This window comes from Anabrus simplex, chromosome 13 (genome assembly GCF_040414725.1).
Source record: "Anabrus simplex isolate iqAnaSimp1 chromosome 13, ASM4041472v1, whole genome shotgun sequence".
Taxonomy (NCBI): Eukaryota; Metazoa; Arthropoda; class Insecta; order Orthoptera; family Tettigoniidae; genus Anabrus; species Anabrus simplex.
Window position 1 is genome coordinate 106,785,568 of NC_090277.1, and position 17,598 is coordinate 106,803,165.

At 38.0% G+C, this 17,598-nt stretch overlaps 1 protein-coding gene across 7 annotated transcripts in view; it reads right to left on the bottom strand.

Moving 5' to 3' along the window:
* Positions 1–17,598, bottom strand: part of Isha (Insulator su(Hw) mRNA adaptor) — a 402,024-nt gene that overhangs the window by 371,215 nt on the left and 13,211 nt on the right. For all 7 annotated transcript variants that reach the window (XM_067156873.2, XM_067156871.2, XM_067156870.2 and 4 more), the window contains exon 4: positions 3,170–3,466. In XM_067156873.2, the coding sequence (XP_067012974.2) occupies positions 3,170–3,466 (297 nt within the window). The remainder of the gene's footprint in view (positions 1–3,169; positions 3,467–17,598) is intronic.

A 17,598-nucleotide genomic window follows, 5' to 3' on the forward strand; every position in this document is an offset into this window, starting at 1 on the left:
ATTGCTCACTTCTGAGTAAGTGGGACTACGTCTTTGCAAAATGTAGTTTTTCTGCACATTTACTCATTCTGGTTTGTTACAATAATGATAATGTTATATGCTTTACGTCCCACTAACTACTTTTACACCGAGCTGGATAGCTGCAGTCGCTTGAATGCGGCCAGGATCCAGTATTCGGGAGATAGTAGGTTCGAACCCCACTGTCGGCAGCCCTGATGATGTTCCGTGGTTTCCCATTTTCACAGCAGGCAAATGCTGGGGCTGTACCTTAATTAAGGCCATGGCCGCTTCCTGCCCACTCCTGGCCCTTCCCTGTCCCATCTTCGCTACAAGACCTATCTGTGCCGGTGCGACGTAAAGCAACTAGCAAAAAAAAAAAAAAAACTACATTTACGGTTTTTGGAGACGCAAAGGTGCTGGAATTTAGTCCCACAGGAGTTCTTTTCACATGCTAGTACATCTACCAATACGATACGAGTGGAGATGATAAAAGCAGAAAGATTTTAAAAAGAAGGCGACTACAGTAGAACCTCGATAATTCGAAATCGGTTAATTCAAAATCGCACGTAATTCGAAGAAGCTTTCGTTCCCGGAAACATGAGATACAGTTTTGCATGTTATTTAAATTGTTTAATTCGAAATACGAATAATTCGTAATTCGAAGTACATTGTCGGCCCCATTACCGAAATTCACACTTTTAATTCGAAACTGCCTTTACATTTTAAAACAATAGTATGTTACAGAGTAATTTCAACTCGAAATTTATCCGCGTCATAATAGAACGCGTGTTCCGGAACGTGGAGGGGTAGCTTTCCGCACTTACACGCACTTCGGTGGGTCTACAGTGCGCTTCATGATTGCCAAGTTGAATGAAATCGGAATTCTTTTGTATTCAACCTTTTAAGGAACGCCGTAATATCACGCAACAGGCAGTGTGCGGGAAAACAGAATGCGCGAACACTGGCGATGCCGACAGTTGACGAAAAAGCGTGGCTCATATAATAAATTCGTAGACACCGAACAATACTGTCATTGGCGATGAAACTGCATTGCTTTATTTTAATGCGAGCCCAAATGGTCTTATGGTTTTAAAGGAGAAAGTGCCACCCGGGAATCGTACAAGGGTCGGGGATGGGGGTCATAGTAGTGCGTTGCAATTGCAATGCACATGGAAGCGAGAAACTTTATCCCCTCGTCATAGAAAAGTTCGATAAGCTACAATGTTTTAAGGGCGTCGGGCACTTTCCATCCCAGTACAAAGCATCTAAAAATCAAACAGTACAGATATCCAAAAAATAAAGCATTTGCACAGGGGAACCGACATAATTTATCCTCGTCTTTGAATTGTGTGATTTTTTTTCTTTCGTTGCGTGAGGTTATGTTTGTCAGTGATTTATCCAAGTGCATTATTTGAACATTGTAAATGCACCTTGTTGGATACATTTCGGAAATAGTTTTTACATGGCATTGGAAAGGTTTAAACTGTGAATCGAGGTGATTGCATGTATTAATGGGTCTTAGAATACTTTGTGACGCGGCAAGTGTTTACATTTCTGAAATCCGAGAGAAGTGCCATGGCGGGAAATCGTACAAGGATAGAGTCATAGGAAGGTTTGATTTTAAGGGCATCAGGACCTTTCTGTGTAAATACAAGGCATCTAAAATGCATACAGTATAGTACTCCAATGAATAAAGCACGTGCACATGGGAGCAAGCATAGATTTCTCCTCGTCTTTGAATCGTGCTTTTTTTTTTCTTTTTTTCGTTGCGTGAGGTTATATTTGCCAGTAAGATATGTAAGTGCATTATTTGAATGCTGCAAATGCACCTTTTTGGATACATTTTGGAAATAGTTCTTTTTTCATGGCATTTGAAAGGTATAAACTGTGAATCAAGGTTAAATGCATGCAGTAACGGGCCTTAGAATATTTCGTAACGCGGCAAGGGTTGGTAGATCTGAATTGCGAATTGGCGGTTAATTCGAAATCACGTAATTCGAAGTCCGATTTTTGAGTCCCAACGACTTCGAATTAACGAGGTTTTACTGTATGCCATCAAATTATTATTTATTTAATTTATTTATTTTAATTAATTATTTCTTTTATTAAATCACAGAACTAAAAATCTAGTCATGATCGACTATTGCTTGGCTTGACGCTAGTTTTTTGTCTGTATTTTTACAATTGGCTTTACGACGCACCGACACAGATAGGTCTTATGGCGACGATGGGATAGGAAAGGTCTATGAGAGGGAAGGAAGTGGCCGTGGCCTTAATTAAAGTACAGCCCCAGCGTTTGCCTGGTGTGAAAATGGGAAACCACAGAAAACCATCTTCAGGGCTACCAACAGTGGGGTTCAAACCCACTATCTCCCGGATACAAGCTCACAGCTGCGTGGCCCTCACCGCACGGCCAACTCACCCGGTGCTTGGCGTTAGTTACGATGAGCCTGGCTGATCAAAGTAGCTGACCTGAAAGAAGTTTTCACAGAAAAGTGACAAAGTTCCCCTGGTAAAATGGAAGTTAAAGAATAGAGATTTTAAACTTTAATTTATGTAGCTAAGAAATTTTGTAGGTGACCCAAGGGTAGCTTGCCTGCGTCTACGGAGGCCCTGTGTTCAATTCCCGGTCAGGGGCAAATTAGTACCAAATATAGTCTTAAAAAACACACAAATCACAAATATCATTAATACAATCAAACACCGCCTCTAGTCATCATGCAATTAGTACGTCTATAACCAGAGTTTTAAGACATAGATCACTGATTTACATGGTTATCTTGTATAAGAGAATCGTTATTACTGCTGCATACACTGTGCATTGAGTATCCTTCATAGATTATGTAATACTACATCAATAATAGACGCATACTAGAACTGAGTGGCCTAGTTGCTTGTTGCTGCCACACATTTACAGAATGGAGAAAACTCATGGTTGACTACTCGCGTACATGGCACAAAGAACATTCAAATCAGCCTAGCCATAGACTTTCCACATGCTGCCCACGGCACGATTTGAGGGCCTCTTTCGAGCTACAGGTCATAGTAAGAATTCTCGAGAAGTCTCGAGACCCTATCCGACTGTCCATCACTATTTTTTAGGTTATTTATGGGGGTCACATCAGGAAATCATAATTTAGAAACCATTAAAAAAGGATAAAAGGCTCACCGAAGCAGCTTGTCCAGACAGCTGCATGATGGCATTGTTGGTGGCGTCAAGCTGTGACTGATTGATCCAAGACTGGTCATTCTGCGATTTGTTTATGCTTGTAGGAGTTCTTGACAAGGGCGGAGTTTTACTAGCATTCATCACACCGTTGCTCGTTGCTGATGCTGTAGATGCATTCAGTGCCTGTTCTTTGTGGATTGGATGATTAGGGTTAGCCAAGTCAAATAAAGGCTGTATCACTTCCGGTGGGAACACAGAGTTCCTCTGCCAGAGATTCAACACTCTGATGATCTTGCTCTGCAAAAGAATAATGCCTATATGAACACCACACATTTCAATCTTATAAAAGAAAACTTACAGAAAAGCAAAATCCTTCAAAATCAGCACTTCATGCATAGAAAAACGTAGGTGAAATATTTTGATAATGAGTGCAAACATGTTTTCCTATGCTTGATATTATACCCGTAACACGGTTCACAATCAAAGTCCCGATGTATGCGGAGTTATGCTACCCGCCAAACACGCTCCCCTGCGACCACGTCAACTGCGAGCAGTGGGGAAGAGAAACGTCACGACCGAGTAACGTGACCAAGGTGGTATTACGTCAGATGGAATGTTCCATTTTCTTCCATCGTTAATTTCTTTCAGACGGATTAATGATATAAAAAAACAAACAACATCACTGCGCAGCCTGATTTTTTATAGTCATAATCCCTAAATTTCATGGAGATCCGTTAAAATGTACAAAAGATATTAGCAATTACGGTTCCCAGGGAATACTGAATAAATAGGCAAGCATTTCGCTTGTCAGATCAGTCTGCCTTGTGCCACAGTCGAGGCCGGTCGGTCGGCTGTTGGTGATGTTGGCCGCCAGTTCATCTACAGTACAGCTACAGTCTACACCTCGACGACGTTGGTTCGCTGCATCGTATTTTCAAGACAGGACTCTGTCCGAGTGAAGTGTGAACTTTGGACATGGAATACTTACATTGTTACGGAACTTATACATTTGCAGTGCATAGAACTTTATTAAGAGGACTAGTAAAGATTCAAGTTCAGCTCCAGGACTTGTAAATCATAGTAGAACCAATACTTACGTGTGTCGCATATGTCAGAACAGTTTCAAAGTGAATTTAATTGAACTTCGACGTTTCGACTTGAGTGATAGAATATCCAGGTACTTTGTAATGGACTTTACGTATTGCAAGTATTCTAGTAGTTCACTTCAGACATTGTGAAGAATGCAGTACTTATAAGTGACATGATTTAGTGAATTGAACTCTGCTGACAGGAGATATTATTATTATTAATAATAATAATAATAATAATAATAATAATAATAATAATAATAATAAGTGCTTCGTGTGAATTGTACTTTACGAATAGACATTCCATGACATGAATGTAGTCTTAAAACGCTTTAGACATTCGTATAGAATACAGTAATTACGAGTGATATTTCCATTTTGAACTGTGATGTGCTAATCGACACGTCATCTCACAAGTGCTTTTGGTCGGTCGCTGCAGACATTTAATTTCATTCTAGAATATTCAGGAATTATCTCCAAATGAAGTAATTCCATCAGACGCTATATTTTCTGATGTGATTAAGAATGAACTGTGTATTTATTAGTGTAAAGAAACAGTGTTAATTTCTAGTTTCGTGGGAAGACACCACGCAAGTGTAGGGATTCAAATTTGATTTTTCCTTTGTGTGTGAGCAAACAACCACAATCTTTTCACAGAAGTACATGCTATTTTTCTAAACTAACATTTTTGTTCTAAGTCAGAGCATAACCAATTAATAAGTATTACGTCACGATTACGAAATGCTGTGATTTACGCGAAACCATTCCTTTACTGTTGTTTATAAGTTTCATTTCCGTATTGATAGATATTACTTTACAAAAACAATATAAATATAAGTCACCACCTTATCAATACAAAATTTATTCACATTCAGCTAGTAAATATGGTCAAGACCGGTTTCGGCCCCTAGGGGGTCATCTTCAGTTGACATGCATAAAAGATATATTTTACAAAAACATCACATATAATGATTAAAACTTAAAATAAGTCCAACTGATCATAAATGTTGGTATGTATGTCTTGGTACATTTGAGCTATTGTATGTGTCAATCCTAAGTTTCCCAGCATACAGTGTCAAGGTAAGTAGTTAACTAATATACATCCATGAAATTACATGCTATTTTTCATGTTATCACTATCTAATTTGGGTTGTACAATGTGGAATGAGATATACATACATTTGTGTAAATTAATGGTAGTAAGTTCAGTAATATACATTAAAAAATTGGTTCTTAAAATACATTAATTGATTATTGATCAGACATATGAAAAGGTAGAATTATTAGTTTGGACACTTGTGATTAAAATATTAGTATGCAATACCTTGTTGGCATATATCTTAAATGCTAAAGTATCAGTTTATAAAGCCTATTATTCTTATTTTATGTCTTGGAATAGGGTTGAACTTTTAGAAAATGATTTGTTTTGTTGAGCATAGGCATTGGATAAACTTGTTAAATTGGACACATAACAAACAGTGGTATATATATACCTTGTTAAAAATACATTGTATTAACATTATTAATATGTGGTGCTATATATACATTGTTTCGGGTAAAATGGGGTTAACGAAGTTTTCACAACAGTATTTGATTAGTTATGATGTTCCGATATAATGGGTCCGTAAAAATATATAACTATATACATAATTGCGGTTAGATAAGTATTTGTATAATCTGCTTGCAATTCAGGTAATATTTGGTTGTAATGTCTGGCGATATTTTGGGCAGCTACTGTTGTTAGAGCTATTAAAAGTCTTGAATATTATTGATGGAGCATGTTCTTCTTTTCGTGTGCCGTAATATGTTGAGTTGGTGACATTTGTAAGAACGCGTTGAATGTTATGCGTCCTGGTAAGGTGCACGTTGATTTTATCGCAGAAGCATATATGTTGTGAAAACAAAGTATCTGGAAGTAGAAATAATGAGTGTGAAAATGATGTGTTATGAAAGTGTAATAGTAAATCGTATGTCGTTTCACTTACGTTAGGTGTTGGAACCGTGCACTCTGTGTAGCTGCCTGTTGAGATCTAATGCGTGTTGCTCTGAGATTGTATTTGGCGACGGTAGAGGGGAGGTTTGGGGGGGGGGGGGGTAGAGTGTTAGTAACGGGAGTGGGGTTGAAGGGGAGGAGGTCTTGGAGCGGTTGATTTGAACGTATGGAATTTTGTTTATTAATTCTTTTAAGGTAGTAATCTTTTAGTAAGGGAATTACTGCATGAAAAAGAATATTGTTTCTGTCTATGTTTTCATTTAAGTTGGAGTTCGGATTGACGTATTTGTCTAAATTCATGTAAAATTCTTCTACTATACTGAGCAAGGGACTTTTTGGATTCATATTGAGGATTTGCATGTCACTATTAATGTCCGTGAAATTGTGTTTCTGATCGTCAATGTGCTGACCCATAGCTGAGAAGTGTCTGTGTTTGACGGCATTTACATGTTCATTATATCGTATTAAAAAACTCTTACCAGTAAGCCCTACGTAGCTGGCTCGGCAGTCGTTGCATTTGAGGCGATAGACTCCTGAGTGGTTGTATTTATTTATGTTGTTAACTGATTTGGAATTGTATAGTATGTTGGTGTTATTGCGTGTAGTTTTGTATGCTATTTTTAGACCTTGTTTTTTGAAGATATTGGTTATGGGATGTATATGGTTAATGTTGTAAGTAAACAGGGCATATTCTTTTTTATCTTTGGTGATTCTGGTTAGCTTGGTTTTCGGTTGGTTTTTGACTTTGTTGATGATCCGGTTTATCATTTCTCTTTTATATCCGTTTTGTTTTGCTATTTCATGGATTGTGTTTAATTCTTTATTTAGATTTTCCTTTGAAAGTGGAATGTTATATGCTCTGTGAATCATACTATAGTATGCAGCTTTCTTGTGAGTATGTGGGTGGGTGGAGTCTATTGTATTTGATGTATGGGTAGGTTTTCTATATATGTTGTATGTTAGGTGGTTGTTATGTCTGGTTATGGATATATCCAAGTAGTTTATGGTGTTGTTATTTTCAGTGTCCATGGTAAATTTTATATGGGGATCTATTTTATTTAGTTGTTCTAAGATTATGTTTTCATTGGTATGTCTATTGTCCATGATTATGAATGCATCATCGACAAACCTGCACCAATAGATGATATTTCCTATTTTTTTGATTTCTTGGTGTTCTAAATAGTCCATATATATATATCAGCTATTATGCCTGATATTGGTGATCCCATGGGTAATCCTTTCTGTTGATAGATAGTGTCATGGAACTTGAAATAATTGTTATTGATAGCAAATTGTAATAGTTTTATAAATTCATCTATTTCCAATTTGCTTAGCTTACTATGGTTATAAAGATTGGATTTTATGAAAGTAATATTTTTTTGTGTGGGTATATTAGGATACATGTTTATTATATCATATGTTGCTAGCTTGTAGAAATGTTCTATTCTTATATTCTTAGTAATGCTGCAAAATTCTATTGAGTTTTTTATGGTTTTATTTGCTTGAAAGACAATGTTTTTTGAGGAATTTTTGTATGTATTTGGATAATTTATAGATGGGGCTTGGCCTGTAGTTTATTATGGGTCTCATGGGAATGTTGTCTTTATGGATTTTAGGGTAAGCTTTAGCTGTAGGTATCCCTGGATTCATGGTGATTAATTTTGTAGTTTCCTGTTCGTTCAAGAGAAAATTGATGTTTTTTAGGAGAGTTTTTAAGTTCTTTTGGATACTGTTAGTAGGATCTTTAGTCTTAATTTGAAAAGTTTCATCTTGAAAGCAGGACACTGAAAATAACAACACCATAAACTACTTGGATATATCTATAACCAGACATAACAACCACCTAACATACAACATATAAAGAAACCTACCCATACATCAAATACAATAAAGATAGACTCCACCCACCCACATACTCACAAGAAAGCTGCATACTATAGTATGATTCACAGAGCATATAACATTCCACTTTCAAAGGAAAATCTAAATAAAGAATTAAACACAATCCATGAAATAGCAAAACAAAACGGATATAAAAGAGAAATGATAAACCGGATCATCATCAAAGTCAAAAACCAACCGAAAACCAACCTAAGCAGAATCACCAAAGATAAAAAAGAATATGCACTGTTTACTTACAACAATAACCATATACATCCCATAACCAATATCTTCAAAAAACAAGGTCTAAAAATAGCATACAAAACTACACGCAATAACACCAACATACTATACAATTCCAAATCAGTTAACAACATAAATAAATACAACCACTCAGGAGTCTATCGCCTCAAATGCAACGACTGCCGAGCCAGCTACGTAGGGCTTACTGGTAGGAGTTTTTTAATACGATATAATGAACATGTAAATGCCGTCAAACACAGACACTTCTCAGCTATGGGTCAGCACAATGACGATCAGAAACACAATTTCACGGACATTAATAGTGACATGCAAATCCTCAATATGAATCCAAAAAGTCCCTTGCTCAGTATAGTAGAAGAATTTTACATGAATTTAGACAAATACGTCAATCCGAACTCCAACTTAAATGAAAACATAGACAGAAACAATATTCTTTTTCATGCAGTAATTCCCTTACTAAAAGATTACTACCTTAAAAGAATTAATAAACAAAAATCCATACGTTCAAATCAACCGCTCCAAGACCTCCTCCCCTTCAACCCCACTCCCGTTACTAACACTCTACCCACCCCCCCCAAACCTCCCCTCTACCGTCGCCAAATACAATCTCAGAGCAACACGCATTAGATCTCAACAGGCAGCTACACAGAGCGCACGGTTCCAACACCTAACGTAAGTGAAACGACATACGATTTACTATTACACTTTCATACCACATCATTTTCACACTCATTATTTCTACTTCCAGATACTTTGTTTTCACAACATATATGCTTCTACGATAAAATCAACGTGCACCTTACCAGGACGCATAACATTCAACGCGTTCTTACAAATGTCAACAACTCAACATATTACGGCACACAAAAAGAGGAACATGCTCCATCAATAATATTCAAGACTCTTAATAGCTCTAACAACAGTAGCTGCCCAAAATATCGCAGGACATTACAACCAAATATTACCTGAATTGCAAGCAGATTATACAAATACTTATCTAACCGCAATTATGTATATAGTTATATATTTTTACGGACCCATTATATCAGAACATCATAACTAATCAAATACTGTTGTGAAAACTTCGTTAACCCCATTTTACCCCAAACAATGTATATATAGCACCACATATTAATAATGTTAATACAATGTATTTTTAACAAGGTATATATATACCACTGTTTTAGTTATGTGTCCAATTTAACAAGTTTATCCAATGCCTATGCTCAACAAAACAAATAATTTTCTAAAAGTTCAACCCTATTCCAAGACATAAAATAAGAATAATAGGCTTTATAAACTGATACTTTAGCATTTAAGATATATGCCAACAAGGTATTGCATACTAATATTTTAATCACAAGTGTCCAAACTAATAATTCTACATTTTCATATGACTGATCAATAATCAATGTATTTTAAGAACCATTTTTTTAATGTATATTACTGAACTTACTACCATTAATTTACACAAATGTATGTATATCTCATTCCGCATTGTACAACCCAAATTAGATAGTGATAACATGAAAAATAGCATGTAATTTCATGGATGTATATTAGTTAACTACTTACCTTGACACTGTATGCTGGGAAACTTAGGATTGACACATACAATAGCTCAAATGTACCAAGACATACATACCAACATTTATGATCAGTTGGACTTATTTTAAGTTTTAATCATCATATGTGATGTTTTTGTAAAATATATCTTGTATGCATGTCAACTGAAGATGACCCCCTAGGGGCCGAAACCGGTCTTGACCATATTTACTAGCTGAATGTAAATAAATTTTGTATTGATAAGGTGGTGACATATTTATATTGTTTTTGTAAATACCATTCCATTACTCGGACTGTCAAATGTGGACACTCACGTAACATAATCGGGGAGTGGTAACCTCGAACCAAGACCTTCTAGAATCAACGACGACCAGCTTACAACGGATCGTGTTCCATGGTTTTGTTGCCGAACACGAAGGATCGTGTTTCTATGGTTTGATTGCTGCCTTTGGGGGATCATGTTCCCACGGTTGGGTCTCCGTTCCACAAGGAGTATCTATGGAGACAACTAGAAGTGCTCATAACTACTACACTGAGGTGATGTGGGAATCTGACTGTATTTTCATGAATAAATTTTTTTATAAACAATCAGTGTCCCATTATACTGTACTTATCTGACTTCCCTCTCCTCTGTAACCATTCAGATAGTGACCGGTCACCACCTGGGCCGAGTCTTATGTTCGAGCTAGCTACCAAAATAAACTTTTACGGTTACAGAGAGGGAAGATAAGTATAAATGGCGCCCCAGACGTATAGGGGCCGATCTGAATAGCATATCAGTGTACATAAGTGTAAATGACACTGAAATGTGATAGGAATTATCTGAATCTAGAGCGTACAAGTATAAAATTAATCAACATAAGAGACACTTAGATGAAGATCAGACTTTCAGAACTTGACCTGAATAAGTGTACAAATAGATCTTATAATCATTTTAAACCAAAGTACAGAAACTTTGATTTTCAGATCATACTAAGTTTAGTAAAGTGCAGTGATAGAAATATTAACATGGATCGTGTGCTATTTAATCAGAGTAATCTCAAATCAACAGAGTAATTTTGAACTTAGTTGAATTTATTCAAAAGTCAATACTTGGTAATTTACGGACAATGAACTACCACAAAGATTTTTTTTCAAAGTGCTATTTTGATTTTGATGTTGTATATGAAATATTTGCCAGTGTCTAAGTGATTATTTTACAAACTGTCTACCATTGAACATTAATGGTGATATATGCAAATTTTGTAAGTGCTTATTTATTACTTGTCTATGGTATTTGGTCAAATGTAATATTGTCAAAATGGAAAGCATATTAGCAGCCATTGAAGCTCTAAAAATTAGCATGAAAGAATTTCGGAATCTAACGCCAATTTATCACAACGTATTCAAGAATCCAACACTAATTTAGAAGCCCGCCTAGGTGCTCGCATTAATGAGTCCAACACTAACTTGGAAGCACGTATTAACGAGTCTAATACCAATTTTGAAACTCGCATTACTCAAATGACGGAAAATATAGATAGTAAATTTTCTGACATAAATACAAACCTAGAACGTAGACTCGCCAAGGCTGGTTCAGAGATCGAAAAATGATTCTCTGGTACCAATGCTAAAATTAATTCTCAATTTACCGAGATTAATGAACGCCTTACCCGTGAATTAGACACAGTAAAAGAGGACATTAAAAAACAAGTTGTTGCGGATTTAAAGACCGCTTTTCCTACATCACAACAATTAGTTGATCAAGTAGGGAGTTTAAAAGCAGAATTCCAAGAATCACATGCACATCTTTCGCAAGCACAAGCTAAGATTGCGTCAATACAGGATAATATTCATGAGACTTTTAAGAGTAGTATTCACAAGTTAACTAGTGAAATAGACTTGCTGAGAACTAAACAAGAAGACTGAAAACATGTTAAAACCCAACTAAAAAAAAAAAAAAAAAAAAACACACACACACACACACACACACACACACACACACACACACACACACACACACACACACACACACACACACACACACACACACACACACACACACACACACACACACACACACACACACACACACACACACACACACACACACACACACACACACACACACACACACACACACACACACACACACACACACACACACACACACACACACACACACACACACACACACACACACACACACACACACACACACACACACACACACACACACACAGAGAGATCACCTGCATAAGTCACGACGTTGCCGAAGTCAAAAAGGACCTCGAAAAAGAAGTTAAAAACGTAGAAACTTCCATTAGTAGTCAGGTCAAAGTCATTAAATTAGATCTGCAAAGTAAAATTGAAACACTCAGTGATAGAGTTTCTCAAGTGGAAAAGGACGGGACAGCACCAAGCATTCTCGACACTAGCGGAAGCACTTCTCACATTTCCCAAATTATCCGAATGTCTGATGACAAACCTGCGAAGTTCTCCGGAAGGGAAGAATATGATATAGATGTTGATTCCCATAGGGAATCTGAAATATTTGTCCTGAATGAGCAAATTTATAATACCAATATAAATGGTCCGTTATTGGACATTATAAATTTTCCAGCTAGCTCATTCTTGGTTGTCAGCGTTTCGCCCTCGTGTGCTAGGGTGGGCTCATCAGTTGGTACCTAGCACACCTACCAATACGCTGGCTAGTGCATACCGTGGAGGCCACTGCGTAGGCTAACTGGAGCCACCGGCAGTGCCAATGCACTAAGAGACTTTGTCTCATCACTAAAAATTGATGCCTGCTTGGCCATCAGATGATATAGATGTTGATTCCCATAGGGAATCTGAAATATTTGTCCTGAATGAGCAAATTTATAATACCAATATAAATGGTCCGTTATTGGACATTATAAATTTTCCAGCTAGCTCATTCTTGGTTGCCAGCGTTTCGCCCTCGTGTGCTAGGGTGGGCTCATCAGTTGGTACCTAGCACACCTACCAATACGCTGGCTAGTGCATACCGTGGAGGCCACTGCGTAGGCTAACTGGAGCCACCGGCAGTGCCAATGCACTAATTTTTAGTGATGAGACAAAGTCTCTTAGTGCATTGGCACTGCCGGTGGCTCCAGTTAGCCTACGCAGTGGCCTCCACGGTATGCACTAGCCAGCGTATTGGTAGGTGTGCTAGGTACCAACTGATGAGCCCACCCTAGCACACGAGGGCGAAACGCTGGCAACCAAGAATGAGCTAGCTGGAAAATTTATAATGTCCAATAACGGACCATTTATATTGGTATTATAAATTTGCTCATTCAGGACAAATATTTCAGATTCCCTATGGGAATCAACATCTATATCATCTGATGGCCAAGCAGGCATCAATTTTTAGTGATGAGACAAAGTCTCTTAGTGCATTGGCACTGCCGGTGGCTCCAGTTAGCCTACGCAGTGGCCTCCACGGTATGCACTAGCCAGCGTATTGGTAGGTGTGCTAGGTACCAACTGATGAGCCCACCCTAGCACACGAGGGCGAAACGCTGGCAACCAAGAATGAGCTAGCTGGAAAATTTATAATGTCCAATAACGGACCATTTATATTGGTATTATAAATTTGCTCATTCAGGACAAATATTTCAGATTCCCTATGGGAATCAACATCTATATCATCTGATGGCCAAGCAGGCATCAATATTTAGTGATGAGACAAAGTCTCTTAGTGCATTGGCACTGCCGGTGGCTCCAGTTAGCCTACGCAGTGGCCTCCACGGTATGCACTAGCCAGCGTATTGGTAGGTGTGCTAGGTACCAACTGATGAGCCCACCCTAGCACACGAGGGCGAAACGCTGGCAACCAAGAATGAGCTAGCTGGAAAATTTATAATGTCCAATAACGGACCATTTATATTGGTATTATAAATTTGCTCATTCAGGACAAATATTTCAGATTCCCTATGGGAATCAACATCTATATCATCTGATGGCCAAGCAGGCATCAATTTTTAGTGATGAGACAAAGTCTCTTAGTGCATTGGCACTGCCGGTGGCTCCAGTTAGCCTACGCAGTGGCCTCCACGGTATGCACTAGCCAGCGTATTGGTAGGTGTGCTAGGTACCAACTGATGAGCCCACCCTAGCACACGAGGGCGAAACGCTGGCAACCAAGAATGAGCTAGCTGGAAAATTTATAATGTCCAATAACGGACCATTTATATTGGTATTAGGGAAGAATATACCGCAAAGGAATTTCTCCTCAATCTTGATGAATATTTTTTAGAGAGTCATGTAAGATCTGATTGTAAATTAAGAATAGCTTCCCGATTTCTAGAAGGAAGAGCGCTAACATGGTACTCCGCATTCAAGTTTAACATTAAAACTTACGGTGATTTTAAAGAAGCACTATTGAAAAGATTTTGGAATTCAGAAATTCAACATTTAATTAAATTGCAACTATATTCGAGAAAGTACAACACAGCAATTAATTCCTCACGCTATTCCGACTTTTTACTGTCGCAATTAAAAAAGATGCAATTTTTTGATCCACCTCTACCCGAACATGAATTAATTCAGGTAGTGATACTTCAATTTCCTACACATGTTCAAAAGATTCTTGTAACAGCTAATATCCAAGATTTAGAGCAGCTTGACGATGTTCTTAGGAGGTTGGACACCGCTCACACACAGAATCACATTAAGACTAACAAACAGAAAGAAGTCACGAATAATCACGTAGAAATAAGGTCACAACAGAGACCAAATCCCGAACCGCACGTGGAAACGGAACAGAGGAGAAATACACCCTCTCGTTTCCGTGGATTTCGAAGACGCTCATATGGGGATAAAATACCTTACGGGCGTAATCAAAATGGGAAGAAGTCAACTGAATCAGCTCTCCAAGACAGAGATACCCATAGGGCCAAACTCGAGAAAAGATGGAGGGACACACATGAATACATCCAACGTAGGAATCAGGATTACCAGGCGCCGCTTCACTGGAATATCAAGAGAATGTTGGTAGACGGAATGAGACGTCCGAGCCAAATCCTGAATCGAAAGGCGTGATTTAAAAAAAACTTCATTTTCCCAGCAATAAAATTGCCTGAAAACCAGTATGAAGAAGTAATTTCTTGCACCACAAACATTAACTATTGGCACCTAGATGACAGTGAATTATTGCATGAAGATCCTACTATTGCCAACCCCACGATACAACGTAGTCTCCCAGTCATTAGCATTAAGCTAGGCCATCTCATTACATCTGCTTTGGTAGACTCCGGAGCTCAGGCCTCACTAGTTTCCGACAGATTAATTGATGAGTTAACAAGGAGAGAGGAGATACCCTTAATGCCAGTCGCCCAACTTAAAGTTAAAAGGGATAGTACCTGACAAATTCATCAAATGTAAGACACAGACATTCTTGACAATTGAAATCGAAGGTGTCTACTTTGAACACGTATTCCTGGTAATTACACCAATGAAGTTTAATATTATTATAGGGTCTGATTATCTAATTAAGTATAGTGGTGTTATTGACTATTCTGCCAATACCTTAAAATTTTCAAATGCTAACTCTGTAGAGTTACAGCTGTTAAAGAGTGAAGATATGAAGTGCCAGGGTCTGAATGCCCCTATAGTTAATTCCCAAGGCAATAAGAGCGATGCTCCGCCTATCGAGGAAGAGGGTAGGCCCGATGAAGTGGGACCAGTCGAGGGCCAAGAAATGCCCATCATTGAGGATGATTTCGACTTGGGTAATAATGACTTTGTATTTTTCAACAGTGTAACTGAAAGCCCAGAGTTCAGTTCTCCGGTGACAGAGGCGACCCAAAAATTGTTCGAGGAGTACGCAGACGTCTTCAATGATAAGCCTGGTGTAATCGAGAATTTTCAATACTGTCTCAATGTCAGGATACTCCTCTACGTAGGACCTTACAGGATTACTGCAGTCTTTCATAATAGGGCTTATGAAGCGAGTAAACTAAATGGAAACCTGGAAGGAATTTACAACTCCGCCAATTTGAAGAAATATTATCATCGGGAACACTAGAGAAGAAAAGAAAACCCTGATCGGATTTTCTTTTTCATGGAGGGAGGGGGATATATACCCGTAACACGGTTCACAATCAAAGTCCCGGTGTATGCGGAGTTATGCTACCCGCCGAACACGCTCCCCTGCGACCACGTCAACTGCGAGCAGCGGGGAAGAGAAACGTCACGACCGAGAAACGTGACCAAGGTGGTGTTACGTCAGATGGAATGTTCCATTTTCTTCCATTGTTAAATTTCTTTCAGACGGATTAATGATATAAAAAAACAAACAACATCACTGCGTAGCCTGATTTTTTATAGTCGTAATCAATAAATTTCATGGAGATCCATTAAAATGTACAAAAGATATTAGCAATTACGGTTCCCAGGGAATACTGAATAAATAGGCAAGCATTTCGCTTGTCAGATCAGTCTGCCTTGTGCCACAGTCGAGGCCGGTCGGTCGGCTGTTGGTGATGTTAGCCGCCAGTTCATCTACAGTCTACACCTCGACGACGTTGGTTCGCTGCATCGTATTTTCAAGACAGGACTCTGTCCGAGTGAAGCGTGAACTTTGGACATGGAATACTTACGTTGTTACGGAACTTATACATTTGCAGTGCGTAGAACTTTATTAAAGGGACTAGTAAAGATTCAAGTTCAGCTCCAGGACTTGTAAATCATAGTAGAACCAATACTTACGTGTGTCGCATATGTCAGAACAGTTTCAAAATGAATTTAATTGAACTTAGACGTTTCGACTTGAGCGATAGAATATCCAGGTACTTTGTAATGGACTTTACGTATTGCAAGTTTTCTAGTAGTTCACTTCAGACATTGTGAAGAATGCAGTACTTATAAGTGACATGTTTTAGTGAATTGAACTCTGCTGACAGGAGATATTATTATTATTATTAATAATAATAATAATAATAATAATAATAATAATAATAATAATAATAATAATAATAATTCGTGTGAATTATACTTTACGAATAGACATTCCATGACATGAAGGTAGTCTTAAATCGCTTTAGACATCCGTATAGAATACAGTAATTACGAGTGATATTTCCATTTTGAACTGTGATGTGCTAATCGACACGTCATCTCACAAGTGCTTTTGGTCGGTCGCTGCAGACATTTAATTTCATTCTAGAATATTCAGGAATTATCTCCAAATGAAGTAATTCCATCAGACGCTATATTTTCTGATGTGATTAAGACGCAAGTGTAGGGATTCAAATTTGATTTTTCCTTTGTGTGTGAGCAAACAACCACAATCTTTTCACAGAAGTACATGCTATTTTTCTAAACTAACATTTTTGTTCTACGTCAGAGCATAACCAATTATTAAGTATTACGTCACAATTACAAAATGCTGTGATTTACGCGAAACCATTCCATTACTCGGACTGTCAAATGTGGACACTCGCGTAACATAATCGGTGAGTGGTAACCTCGAACCAAGACCTTCTAGAATCAACGACGACCAGCTTACAACGGATCGTGTTCCATGGTTCGGTTGCTGAACACGAAGGATCGTGTTTCCATGGTTTGATTGCTGCCTTTGAGGGATCATGTTCCCATGGTTGGGTCTCCGTTCCACAAGGAGTATCTATGGA